Source organism: Schistocerca cancellata, chromosome 3 (genome assembly GCF_023864275.1).
Source record: "Schistocerca cancellata isolate TAMUIC-IGC-003103 chromosome 3, iqSchCanc2.1, whole genome shotgun sequence".
Classification (NCBI taxonomy): Eukaryota; Metazoa; Arthropoda; class Insecta; order Orthoptera; family Acrididae; genus Schistocerca; species Schistocerca cancellata.
Window position 1 is genome coordinate 826,595,788 of NC_064628.1, and position 14,563 is coordinate 826,610,350.

The 14,563-nt window shown below is 45.7% G+C and overlaps 1 protein-coding gene across 1 annotated transcript in view; it reads right to left on the reverse strand.

Annotated features, from left to right (window-relative positions):
• Positions 1-544: 544 nt before the first annotated feature.
• The window catches only part of LOC126176595 (homeobox protein MSX-1-like), a gene marked incomplete at its 3' end in the record, with an annotated part of 255,948 nt that continues 241,929 nt past the window's right edge, over positions 545-14,563 (reverse strand). The window contains exons 2-3 of the mRNA XM_049923755.1: positions 7,810-7,997; positions 545-787 (exon numbers count right to left, since the gene is read on the reverse strand). Of these exons, the coding sequence (XP_049779712.1) occupies positions 545-787; positions 7,810-7,997 (431 nt within the window). The remainder of the gene's footprint in view (positions 788-7,809; positions 7,998-14,563) is intronic.

Genomic DNA, 14,563 nt, shown 5'->3' on the forward strand with positions numbered 1-14,563 from the left:
GTAGCGTGCATAAGCGAATATTCCTCAATACAAGTTACTGAATGCAGGCGACTAAAAGAAAAATGAAAGAGCAAACTGAATGCGTACTGCGTAGAATGTCTCATTTGACAACATTTCTATGTGGAGGCAAGAGAAGAAAATGAAGAGAGAAATTTTGGGGTGGATTCATCCACACACAGTTGTAAGTGATCAACATCTCTGCAGTTGTTAAAGTGCGACAGTCTGGCACTTCTACGAGAATGGCCAGCTTGCGAGTCTCTTTTGGTGAGCTCCGTCGGAGGCGAAACGATGGATACGGTGCTAGGTTGTCGAGGCGTGGCACCCGGGAGTCCTACGAGAGGCCGATGCCCGCGGAGGCGGTAACCGGCGATGTCGGCGACCTGGAGGCGACGGTGACGGCACCCGGCGACAGCTGCGGCTGCTGCGGGGGCGGCGGCGGGGGAGGCTGCTGGGGGCACGGCGGCGGCGGGGGCGGGCCGATGAGCGGCGGCGGGGGCGGCAGCGGGTGCCTGGCGAGCAGCGCCGAGACGGCGGCGGCGTGGTGGTGGTGGTGGTGGTGGTGGTGGTGCGCGTGGTGCGGGTGGTGGCCCATGAGCATGGCGGCGGCCGCCGCCTCCGCCGGGTGCGGGTGGAAGTAGGCGTGGTGCGGGGGCGGCACGGCGGGCGGCACGCCGCCGTACAGGTGGTGCGGCCGCGCCGCCGCCACCGCCGCCATCTTCAGTTTCTCGATCTCCGCCTCCTGCAGCCGTTTCGCCTTCGCCCTGCGGTTCTGGAACCAGATCTTCACCTGCCGGCAGACAAACAGAAGATACCCAGTTAATAGAGAATCACCACACGGCAAAGTTGCAGGTGTGTACAAATGTTTAACAATAGCTTCCGATGAGCAAATAGTTTCCGTCTTCCAGGAGATCCGTTAGGCGTTTCTGTCATTGTGCCACATAGTCGACTACTAATTAAGGTAGCTCTTACTATCTTCGCAAGTACGTTATTGGCTCGTGCAATATTTCACTTATTGAAGCTAGCATGTTTTACTGGGCGGCGGATATTCCACAAAAAAGAAATAATTAGTCGGCGTGCCTCAAGGTTCAAATGGTTTAAATGGCTCTGAGCACTATTGGACTTAACTGCTGAGATCATCAGTCACCTAGAACTTCGAACTACTTAAACCTAAGTAACATAAGGACATCACACACATCCATGTCCGAGGCAGGATTCGAACCTGCGACCGTAGCGGTCGCGCAGTTCCAGACTGTAGCGCCTAGAACCGCTCGGCCACTCCGGCCGGCGTGCCTCAACGAAGCGTAGTAGGATCCCCACTGCGCTCAATATACACAAACGATTTATAATACATGATCAGCTGTTCTGTAAGATTGTTCACTGACCCACGCAATTTTGTACAGTGAAGTAAGGTTCAAAAAAATGGTTCAACTGGCTGTGAGCACTATGGGCCTAAATTCTGAGGTCATCAGTCCCTTAGACTTAGAACTACTTAAACCTAACTAACCTAAGCAAATCACCCACATCCATGCCCGAGGCAGGATTCGAAACCGCGTCCGTAGCAGCAGCGCGATTCCGGACTGAAGCACCTAGAACTGCTCGGCCACCGCGGCCGGTGTGAAGTAGGGTCCTTGAGCGATCGTAAGGAATTGCCTTTCGACATAATTTGCACTTGATGTAGTGAATGTCAGCTCAATTAAAAGGGGATAGATGTAAGTAATGCTTATTAAAAAGAGACAGACCCGTATAGTACTATACCTGATTACTTGATTAGTGGTGGCATTTTGAGCATGTCACATCATACAACTATTTTCGGGTAAGCGATGTGAAATGGAATGATCACGCCAAATCAGTGTTAGGGAAAGGAAATGGCAGACTTAGATTTGTAGGAAATTTGTGAAAAGCAAGGTTCAGTTACATACAGCACTTGTGTGGCCGATTCTTCACGACGGCTCCCGTGATTGGAAACCTCATCAGCGAAAGAATAGCGAGACGTACTGCTAGGTTCGTTAAAGGCTGGTATAGCCCGTACTAAAGTGTAACAGAAGTTCTCGAGTACTTAAATGGAAGTATGGAAGAGAGACGCCGTAGCTCACTCGCAACGCCGTACGATGAATTTAAACAACCTGTATTCGAAGTTGAATCTGCGGCTGTCATACTGCCACCTACCTAGGCCTACGTCTCGTGTAGACATCACGAGGAAAAAATGAGAAAGAGTAGGGGCGTACGGAGGCATACAGACAGTAGTTTTTCTTCTGTTCAACACACGAATGCAATATTAAGGAAGATCGATATTATAGGTGCGCGGCACCCTCCGCCACGGTCTGTGCAGTGGCTTATGGGATATTCTTGTAGATGAAAGAGTGGATATACTCAGCAGGCAAAAGAAAGTGCAGTACGTTTTCGAATATCTCGCGGAGTTAACGGTTGATTCAACCATTCGTCTGCAAACTCTCATCTTTACAAATCGACTTGCCGTATGTATGGAGAAAAGGCAACTTAAGTCGGCTACTGAACGAAACGTAGACCATCCATCGCGTTAGTGCACGTGATTATGGAAATGCGGATCCTAAGAAATTACAGCGAATTCCGGAATCGATTACCACAGTGGAAACACTGCTGCCGTGCTACTGTACGTCAACTGAATGAAACACACAATCTAGCTGCGGATCGGCGTTCCAGGACAACTCCAGTAGCGGAAACATCTTCCATAGTTCCGATGTGCATGTGTCGTAAGGAAACAATGACCGAACTGTTTTTGTCAGACAGACATCTGGACACTAAAAACACCGACTGGAGCCCATACCGTCGGTTGAAGATTACTTACGTCAATCGCTGGAAACTTACGCAAAAAGTCACTTCGTGAACTCTGCTCAATACCAAATCATTGTATGGGCTGCACTGAAAAAACCACATAATCCACAAAACGAAGTCATTCGGTGTATTGAAGTTAATAGTACCTACACGCACCTCCAATCAGGGTGAAATGCAGTGGAGAATATTAAAGGAAACCAGTTGCACTTTACTGACATGTGTTGTAATACTTCATGACTGGCCAGTTTCGACGTCACTGTAAGTTTAAAATGAAGCAAGAATTACACGAATGCAAATAGATTAGAAGATCAGTTGAACGGAATGGACAGTATATTGAAAACACGGTGATAAGGTGGACACAAGAGTAATGGGATGTAGTCTGATTAAATCAGGTGACTCTGAAGAAATTAGGTTAGGAAATGAGACATTAGAAGTGATAAACGAGTTTTTCTATTTGGACGACAAAGTAAGTAGAGACCATAAAAAGGTAGACTGGTAATAGCACGGAAAATATTTCTGAAAAACAGGAATGTGTTAACACATAATATAAATTCAAATGTTAGGAAGTGTTTTCTGGCGGTCTTTGTCTGAAGTGTAGCTTTGTAAAGAAATGTGTTGCAACAGAAGAATATTGAAGATTAAATGGGATGTTCGGATAACGAATGAGGATATACAGGATCAAATTGGTAGAAGAGACATGTGTGGCACAGCATGACTCATAGAAGGGCTTATAGGACACACTCTGAGGCATCAAATCATCGTCACTTTCGTAACAGAGAAATGTTTCAGGGGTAGAGGGCAACGAAGATTTAACTACAGCTAGCAGATTTTCAAGTGGACGTAGATTTCAGTAGTTACGAGGAAATTAAGAGGCTTGAGGTTTTGCACAGGATAGGCTAGACCTTGGAACTGCTTCAGACGAATGTTCGCACTGCAGACCGTAACAGTAGCAATGATCAGGTACGCTGTTTTAACAGTCCGTACAGTTCTTAAGTCGTTTAAACATGTCGTGTACCACACATAATCAGTACCTGCCGATTCTGTATCGACATAGTTCTTGCTCTTTAAACTCAGCCTAACGTGGTGTTTTTATCAGTATTAGGACAGTTTTAAATACAGTCCACCCAATTAGTGCACCGCCCTGTTACCATACGTAGGATTTCCATCCGTAATCGACCAAAACAACGATTCGGTAGTTTTGGTACGGTACATAAATGACATAGTAAACGGTCGGATTATCAATGGTATCAGTAGCACTGGTATGGTAGGAAACATAAATGAATGTGTGGCTGAAACTGGGAGCCGACGACTTCGCTTTGCTTTTTGTTTGTTTGTTTTGCAAATAATTAGAATCTAACACCGTTCTGTGTCATTCCCCTGTGTATTTTATATCCTTCCAAAACATAAATTGCATATTATAGGTAATTAAAATTAGTTGGTGTCCCAGCTTTTGCTCCTTTATGTAACAAAAGCAAGTACTTCTGATGCAAGTACAGTTTACATGCACAAGCTTAAACAATCTATATAATTATGGCTATTATTTGGTCCTCAATAGAACGTTTTCATCATGATCAAAGGCAAGAGTTTCCTCTTATTACTGGTAAGTGCGAACGTTTTTTATGAATAACAGAAACAGTTTTACATAACTCGACGAAGTATTGAAGCAATATTTGATATGTTTTTGTTTTGTAGTGTTTTTTATTTTACTTTTTTTACGAAAATTGCGTTTTCTAGCGCAGTACGATTAATGAGTATTCCTTTTTTATTTTTACTTCAACATCCCTCTGTTTCACGTTACAGATTAACAGTTTTAAAATAAAACCTGAATTAAAAACTGACAATTTTGATCTCGCAATAAATACTGTTTATTTTTCAGTAAGTGACGGACGGTAACTGTGTAGAACGCAACTGTTCCTTAGGTTATGCGGCCCTTTATATATCCTCTCTCAGTTTATAGATGGTTCACTGCTTCCAGTTTCAAGAGGAATCTACTAAGACACTGGTCGCATACGCAAAGTGATCGAAATGGGGCAACACCTAATAGGTATGTAACACACCTAACGTACAGGTAACGCAGTTATAGTCTTAAAAGACAACTGCTACTAGGAAAACTACCGTACACTACGCTTACATATGATGGTTTGTGGTAGCCTATAGTAGTTTTAAGAACACCTGACGTACAGGAAACATAATTATGGTCTTAACTGACCAAGGCTACTATGAAAATTACCCGAGACTACGCTTACTTATGGTGGTCTACGGTAGCCTACGATAGTTTTAAGATTGTAATACATCCTTCTAAACAATCCTTTCACACCTATGACTCCTTGCCTAACGGTAATTTCATCTACCAGAAATGGTATAGCCACTGTTTTCTCATGTATTATTTAGGAAATGCTAAAACAGTGCATGAGAATACTACGGAAGTCTCCTGCATAAGAAACATGAAAAAATAGGCGGGGAGAGGTCTGGATTTTAGCAGTACAATAATCTTGGCCTCAAAGGTGCTTTGGTTGGGTAAAAATAACGTTCTTGATGTTTCAGTTTTTGGAACATCCAGTCTGTTCATCGTCCTATACGTCTCAGACTCTACCCCTTGTCACATCTAAAGAAAAATTGGGGTAGAAAACGTTTTTGACTCGACCGAGGATGGTATATGAAGCTTTAGGTGGGTCACAGCGCAGACTACATGAATCCGCACTTCAGAGATGGGATTTATTCACTGGGAGCAACGTTGGACGCAGCTCTTTGACCTGAAAGTGGAGTAAGTGGTGTTCTTACTAAGAAACTTTATCCTTATGTTAGGACGAGAAATTTTCTACTTTCTTTTGTATGTCAGCAATGTATTAATCGGCAACACTGTAAACATAGCTTCCTCGAAGGCTCTAAATGAGCAGCCCAGTTCATATTATTTTAAGTTTACACAGAGGAAGAAAATACGGAGGAACCTTATCAAAGGTATCCAGACACCACAGTGTAATGTGGAACTGATAACTAGGTGCCACGAAAGGTGGACACGCCAGTATAAAAGAAGGCGGGGAGTATTGCGTTGTTACCAGAGAAGCAGAGTAACAGGAGAATGGGCTGGTCAAGAAGACTGAGTAAATTGGAGTGTGGACATTACTGGAAACCACGTAACTAACACGTGCATTAGCGATATTTCAACGCTTCTTAAGCTGTCCAAGTCGACTGTTGGTGACGTGACTGTGAAGTGGAAACGGGAAAGAACAGCCTCAGCTAAACCAAGATTGTGTAGCAATGGACAGAGACCGACGAGCATAGCGGAAGGTGGTTGTAAACATTCGCGTGAAGTCTGTAGGTACAATCATTCGAGAGTTTCTAAATTCTACCAACGGACTGTGAGTGGGAAGTTACAAAAAGATGGGTTACAAAGGTGGAGCAGCTTCTCATGAATCACATATAACGATAGCCAATGCTAAGAGGCGCTTGAGTTGGTGTGAAGGGCGACGCCACTGGACAGTGGATGGCTGGAAACGAATGATTTGGAGTGATCAATGAAGCTATACCCTGTGGTAGCTCGATGTGGGGGTCTGAGTTTGGTGAATCCCTGGCATCATGTGTAGTACCAACAGCGAAGTACCGAGTGATCAAAAAGTCAGTATAAATTTGAAAATTGAATAAATAACGGAATAATGTAGATAAAGAGGTGCAAATTGACACACATGCTTGGAATGACATGGGGTTTTATTAGAACAAAAAAAAAATACAAAAGTTCAAAAATGTCTGACAGGTGGCGCTTCATCTGATCAGAATTGCAATAATTAGCATAACAAAGTAAGACAAAGGAAAGATTATGTTCTTTACAGGAAATACTCAATATGTCTACCATCATTCTTCAACAATAGCTGTAGTCGAGGAATAATGTTGTGAACAGCACTGTAATGCATGTCCGGAGTTATGGTGAGGCATTGGCGTCGGATGTTGTCTTTCAGCATCCCTAGAGATGTCGGTCGATCACGATACACTTGCGACTTCAGGTAACCCCAAACCTAATAATCGCACGGACTGAGGTGTGGGGACCTGGGAGGCCAAGCATGACGAAAGTGGCGGTTGAGCACACGATCATCACCAAACGACGCGCGCAAGAGATCTTTCACGCGTCTAGCAATATAGGGTGGAGCGCCATCCTGCATAAACATCGTACTTTCCAGCAGGTGTTTATCAGCCAGGCTGGGGATGGTGCGATTCTGTAACATATCGGCGTACCTCTCACCCGTCACGTTAGTAGGTTTGCCGTCCAGCGCCATCACATTTTGTGAACTTTTTTTGTTTTAATAAAACCCCATGTGATTCCAAGCATGTGTGTCAATTTTTACCTCTCTATCTACATTATTCAGTGGTTTATTAAGTTTTCAAATTTATACTGACTTTTTGATCATCTGGTATAATGGAGGTGGTGTTTATGGAGGTGTTTCTAGTGGTTAAGGTGTGGTCTCCTTCTTACACTTAAGAATAAGCTAAATGCGGAAGGATATGAGCACATTTTACAGCAGTGTATCCTCGTTCAGTACGGTAACAGTTAGGAGACGGTGATTGTATCAGCATGACGATGGACCCTGTTATAAAGCAGCATATATGAGGCAATGGTTTGGGGAGAATAACATTGCAGAAATGGACTGGCCTGCCTTGAGTCCCGACCTGGATCAAATGGAACAGTTGTGAGATGGCTTAGAACGTCGACTTTATTTCGGAGGCCAGTGTCCAACATTACTACCTTCTCTGGTTTAGGATCTTGAGGAAAAATGGGTTGTCATTCCTCCATAAAGATTCAGACACCTCAGGAAAGTATTCTGAGCAGAGTTGAAACCGTTATAAAGACGAAGGGTGGACACATCCCATTTTAATGTCCACAGATAGTGCAGAAGCAGAAACCGTACGATGTTCAGAATGTATGTGTAATTGAGGGTTCCGCAGCGTTTGGCGCTACGTTTCAGTGGTTTGACTTACGTAAAGTGCCAGCGCAAGTGGTTGTCTCACCTGCGTCTCGGTGAGGTGCAGCGAGGAGGAGAACTCTGCGCGCTCGGCGATGGACAGGTACTGCTTCTCGCGGAACTTCTTCTCGAGCGACAGCAGCTGCTGCGTCGTGAAGGGCGTGCGCGGCTTGCGGTTGGGCTTGTGCTTGCGCAGGTTGCACTTTAGCTTGGGACCCTCGCCGCCTCCGCTGTCTGCACATAGGAGAACGCACAGCATTAGTCCATTACCATGTTTACATATAAGAAACATAATATCCGAACAAGAGTCAAATCATGAATACAATTTAAATACCTCTCTACGTTATCGTATGTGCGTGGCTAGTCATTATGTTGCGTACGAAACGTTATGGTCTGTTTTCTTGGTTCCTCGTGGTATTCACTACAACACGCAGATTGGTCGCAACCTCCTGCGCTTCCTCCCCTCTCACACTCAACCACCTGCTGTTTCGCTCGACGTACTGTATCAAATGGCTGTGAATTGTACACGGTCGCATTAGGTGTTTATTGCTACAGAAGACACATATCATTTACGAAGTTGGGGTGTTTTGAAACGTGGTTGCGTAAGATACCGCGAGAGGGTGAGCCTGTGCCACGTGATATACTGCACTTCCAATCCTTATGCGTTCGACTTTCCTTTGTGTTGAGCGATGTTCGTTGACTGTATTTTAGACACGAGTGAAGTTGCATCACGGGGTACGAGTTCGACTCCCTGAAGCCCAAAACGGATCGAGAATTGCTATCACCACGCGTCAGTTCTCCTTTCGCAAAAGCACAAATTTAGGACTTAGGTGGCAAGGTAGGTGGAGCTTGTTCCCCCGCACGTCTCTTCTCCCCGACGCCGCCTAAGTTCTTGTTTGTTTTAGCTGGTGGCCGACTGCCGCCTCGACGTATCAAATGGCTCTGAGCACTATGGGACTTCTGAGGTCATCAGTCCCCTAGAACTTCGAACTACTTAAACCTAACTAACCTAAGGACATCACGCACATCCATGCCGGAGGCAGGATTCGAACCTGTGACCGTAGCGGTCGCGCGGTGCCAGACTGTAGCGCCTAGATCCGCTCGGCCCCTCTGGCCGGCACTTGACGTATTCACAGCCAAAATAGTCGGTAAGGGCTGCTTTATTTAACTTGATCAGGTTAAGGCATTCAGGTCCTCTCTTACATCGGACTACTGTTTTACACATGCAATGCTTGTAAATCAGTTACTTAAAGAATGATAATAATTTTAGTACGATATTAATGAAATTACAGAAAACATTGCGAAATCGATAATAGAGGTGGAAGCCAGAAAAAAATATCCTCGATACGATTAGGGGTAGCACGTGGGGCTCTCGACCACAAACACTGAGAACGACGGCACTTCAAAAATGGCTCTGAGCACTATGGGACTTAACAGCTGTGGTCATCAGTCCCTTAGAACTTAGAACTCTTAAACCTAACTAACCTAAGGACATCACACACATCCATGCCCGGGGCAGGATTCGAACCTGCGACCGTAGCAGTCGCGCGGTTCCGGACTGCGCGTCTAGAACCGCGAGACCACCGCGGCCGGTCGACGGCACTTGCAACACATTACACTGTTGTAGAGTATGCGTGTCCACTCTGGTACAAATCTATCTAGGCAGACATGGTTGATAACGTGCAAGCTTATCACAAGTTGTTTAAAGGCCGCTCTAAACTCCGATCAGGTCTCGGAAAGCCAAAAGGTACCGACCGACCGCCGTGTCATCCTCACCGAATGGTGTCGTTCGTTGCAGGTGTGGAGGGCCGTGGGTTCTGCGCACCGCTCTGCCGGCCGTTGTCAGTTTTCGCGACCTGGAGCTGCTACTACTCGGTCAAGCAGCTCCTAAATTCGCAAGACGAGGCTGAGCACACCCCAGTAGGTCAACAGCGCATCGCCGGCTCGAGTGGTCGCCTATTTAACTGCCAACCACACGCGACACTGCTTAGCTTCAGTGATGTGACGGGCACCGGGGTGTCCACCGCGGTGTGGCTGTTGACCTCTTTGAAACCTACGCTACCTATAAAACTCTACCAGTTCGCAGGCACAGCGCCACCAGATACTCGTTGTGAAGTAGTTGGTTGGTTGGTAGGTTTGGGGAAGGAGACCAGACAGCGTGGTCATCGGTCTCATCGGATTAGGGAAGGAAGTCGGCCGTGCCCTTTCAGAGGAACCATCCCGGCACTTGCCTGGAGTGATTTAGGGAAATCACGGAAAACCTAAATCAGGATGGCCGGACGCGGGATTGAACCGTCGTCCTCCCGAATGCGAGTCCAGTGTCTAACCACTGCGCCACCCCGCTCGGTGTGAAGTAGTTGCCAACGCTAAGAGGACAAATGAGGCTCATCAGCAGAATCGCCATCACATAGACACATTCCAGCATGTCAAAGTAGAGAAGAAGTTTCCTCCAGATCACTTCTGTCTTGCAAACAACAGCAGTTACAGCAATGCAACACTTGTGGTTTTCTCGACTTGAGAATATCTCTGCTTGGCCTCTCCCTTCGGAAATCCTTCCACCTGGGTATGAACAGAACTGTATTCAGGAATAACCTGTGGAAGTGACACTTCCCCGTGGACTGTGGATAATACCACCTGTTACTGCGGACACTCACAGACCATTAAATGCCTGACAAACATTCAGCTCTGCGCTAAATCTTGCACAGAAGAAAGTTCCTTGCTTGCGACTCCGAGCGAAATTGAAGTTGCAAGATTTTGGTGAACAGCAGTCTGACAATTATTTTTTTTTCATTTGTTTGCCTAATGGTGGTTGCCGTATATTGTATTTCTTTCCAACACGAACAAAAAACTCATGAGATGACAGTAACAGTATTAATAATGATTTAAAATAAGATTTGAATTTATCTAATGCCATTTCGAATATTAATACAGACTAAATAACTAGTAGCAATAATATACTAGGGACATTACTACTTCTTCTAATAATAGCGGCAACAGCAGTGTTAGTAGAAGTTGCGAAATGTATTTATAGGTGCACACATGTGAAATTTTGCATCGTAGCATGTTGAGGTGGAGAGAAATTCACGCCAGCTAGTTGCTTTCGGAAATAATGAATGTCTCGTGCGAAAGATGGGGAATAAAGGGTGCGTGCAGAACCAAGGCGAAAATTATTGTTGTTTTTGTGGTGTCACCGCCAGACACCACACTTGCTAGGTGGTAGCCTTTAAATCGGCCGCGGTCCACTAATATACGTCGGTCTCGCGTGTCGCCACTATCAGTGATTGCAGACCGAGCGCCGCCACACGGCAGGTCTAGAGAGACGTCCTAGCACTCGCCCCAGTTGTACAGCCGACTTTGCTAGCGATGGTTCACTGACAAATTACGCTCTCATTTGCCGAGACGATGGTTAGCATAGCCTTCAGCTACGTCATTTGCTACGACTTAGCAAGGCGCCATTACCAGTCACTACTGATGCTATAACACATGTACCGTCACGAGCGATGTTCACCAATTATGGATTAAAGTTAAGTATTCCACAGCTACGTCCTTTTTTTACTAGACTCAACTCCTTTAACTGTTTCAGACCTCACGCCAGCCTGCGTGAGCTTAAACGCGTGCCTTTCGGCTTCCTCCTAGTGGCTTGGCTGTCTTGCCAAGTCACAACAGTGTTAATAAGGCAGAAGATATCTTTTAGAGCTGCAGTTATTTAGTTCTCTGATATAGTGAGCAATTTCAGTCCAGAATCTCTGAAAGGATCTTAGGTAAGACGTCTGAGTGATGAAGTGGATAAAAGAGCTTTTAGTCCGGTGTCAACGACTGATACTGATTTATCGTTCAGGCAGGAGGCCAATTTTCTCGTTAAAAGTGTCTGCAACAAATGACTGCCTGTAACGGCACAGTTGTTTATTTATTTAACCTGATCGTATTATAGCTTTCAAATGGTTCAAATGGCTCTAAGCACTATGGGACTTACCATCTGAGGTCATCAGTCCCCTAGACTTAGAATTACTTAAACCTAAGGATATCACACACATCCATGCTCGAGGCAACATTCGAACCTGCGACCGTAGCAGCAACGCGGCTCCAGACTCAAGCGCCTAGAACCGCTCGGCCACAGAGGCCGGCTTATAGCTTTCAAGTTCTCTCTTACACCACACTGTGATATAAATAGGTAACTAAGGCGCCACAACGGAAAGTGGAAGTGCAGTGTCCCTAGGAGGCGGAGGTGTGAGGTAGGTGACAGTCGGATAATCGCGGGGGCGGCACGGTGGTGACACCTCGCGTTCGCCCCTGGCGCGCGCGCGCCACACCTTGAGGCGCGCCGGGCAGCCGGTCCACCCACCCTGTTGGTGTTGACTCGGCTAAGTGGCGTGCTGGCGCTCCGCACAACAAATTAACAGGGCGGGCACGACGAGCGTGCGCCACTCCATATCGGCCCCGCCCTCCTCCTGCTGTTTGCCTTGTGCTGCAGCTCGCCACTCCTGTCCACAACACGGAGTGGGGCCGCTGGGCCTTTTGTTACACATCGAGCCACGTGAACTGAGCAGGTGCCCTACAGAGTAGTTCAATACAGAAGCTGCCTGTGCCGATACAGGACGAACCTGAACACCGGGAAGAAAAATCTCTGACGTTATTTCGGGATATTTTCTATTTTGGTATAACAGACCTGTGGTCTCTGGTGGTTCCTTACAGAGTAATAATGTAATTATGATTTATTCTACTTGTTACTCCAGTAAACTTAATTTCTGTCAAGACACCTGCACAACTGTGGAAAAGGCTGTGACATGCTATCTTCAAAACGGAGAACGCAGAGTAATGCCTCGACCCTCGTCTGTGATGTGTTGCCATCGCTGCGAGAGCTGCTCAGCATAGCATACCTAAGTTGTGCCGCTCTTCCACTGCATTCGGTGACCCCACATATAGCTGTTCATAGACCATCTCTTCGTCAGTAAACGTACGCATACTGCCACATGTCACTGCTGACATACAACAAACACTACCGGAATTAGATTGAGAATAATGACGAGTCCCCATTAAAATCTCCAGAGAGATATGATTACCGGAATTAGATTGAGAATAATGACGAGTCCCCATTAAAATCTCCAGAGAGATATGATTATTCGTTCACTTTGTTCTAGGAACCACCCTGCGATGTTGCTAACGTAGTTTAGGGTTACATATACATCTGAGTGGTGTCAGTTCCGTTGGACATGTCTGACAGAACAGACACCACGCAGATATAGAAGTTTATGAAAAGATAGAGAGACAGCTTGTCGACGTCAGTTTCAGTGACAACCCACAGGTATCGTCTGCACTCCTATAGGAATCAGTATTTGCGAGTAGTGCGTTCAATGGACAAGGGACGCTGCACTGCAGACCGCGATAAGTTGGAAATTGGAGTCGCTCAGAGACCGTGTCCGAATGGCCGAAGCGGTTAAGGCAACGTCTCATAAGAAGCTGTGAATTCGGGTTCCAGACCTGGTCCGGTACAAGTTTTCAACCTTCGCATTAGCACAATTCCCTGACTTGCTAGCCGCCACCATTCTGCATCCATTACTTCTGATTTCTACATTTCATGTTTATTCTTATTTCAGCGAGCTCTCGGGAAACGTAGATCTCTATGCTCGTTTCAGGTATGGATTGACTATGCAATTCTCTTGGAATGTATGTGGAACAGATACACTAAATCACACTCGCAGAAGAACTAACGAAATTAAGAATAGTATACTCTCTGTTCTCTATGATTCGCATTTGAGCAGTGGCGGCTGCTGTGTAAGAGCACAAGAGCATGTAAGTACCCTAAATTTCGTTGCCTTGCGGATTTATCGATTATTTTTCTTTGAATGCTGTTAAACGTAACATAGCTGCAGCAATTTGAGAGATATAGCACTTAAATCTACCGCACAGCTGCTCCTCTAGAGACCATCAAACTTGGCATAAGGGTCGCGAGCACACCTTCAGTTGTGTACGTTTTAAGGAGCTTCTGCGCATGCGCAACTCCCGCGACGTAACTGCCTTACAGACCAAATGCATACGGATTTGATAAATAAGGTGCACCGTTCACGATGTGCACAGCTAGCCCTTGCCACTCAACTAGAAGCTTACGTCAGTGCCAGCAGGTGGCAGTAGACAGCATCAGACTTTTATCCCCATTCGCTCTGCATCGAACCTGCTAGACACTCCTCTGATACGCTAATTCACTCGCTAAGTAATAAAATAAGATCGGATGTCAGTAGGCCTATTTGTACTGATAGTAAACCTATTTTGTGAGTTTCTGAATGAGTTATAGAACATTAAGTTACGAATTTTATCGTAAAGTTATACATTTGACCCGTCATTTGTGAGATTGTAGCATTTATTCATGCTTCTGAACTCTGTGGATCTTATGGTGAGTCAGGTTTATCTGTACTGTAGGCCCACACTGTCTATATGAAAATTCACGAAAAGCTGTATCACTGGCTTCTCTGATATTCACTTAAAAATGGGATCGATGGCGGTGTGCTTTAGGCCCTTATGGATCTCAGCGCCTCATTTGCGTTCTAGTCAAGTGACCATGTTGGTAGACATTACTACTTGCGTTTAATCATTTCCACAAACGGCACTTTATGTATGGAGTTGGTTGTTTTTTGTGCGGGAATCGGCTTTCGTGCGCAGTGTGAACATGAACCATGTTGAATCTATTTTAAATGATAACAGAAAAGTGAAGCTGTGAGGACGTGTCGTGGCTCTCCCTTGGATAGCTCTGTCGGCTGAGCACTTGCCCGCCAAAGGCAAAGGTCCCGAGTTCAAGTCCCGGTAGG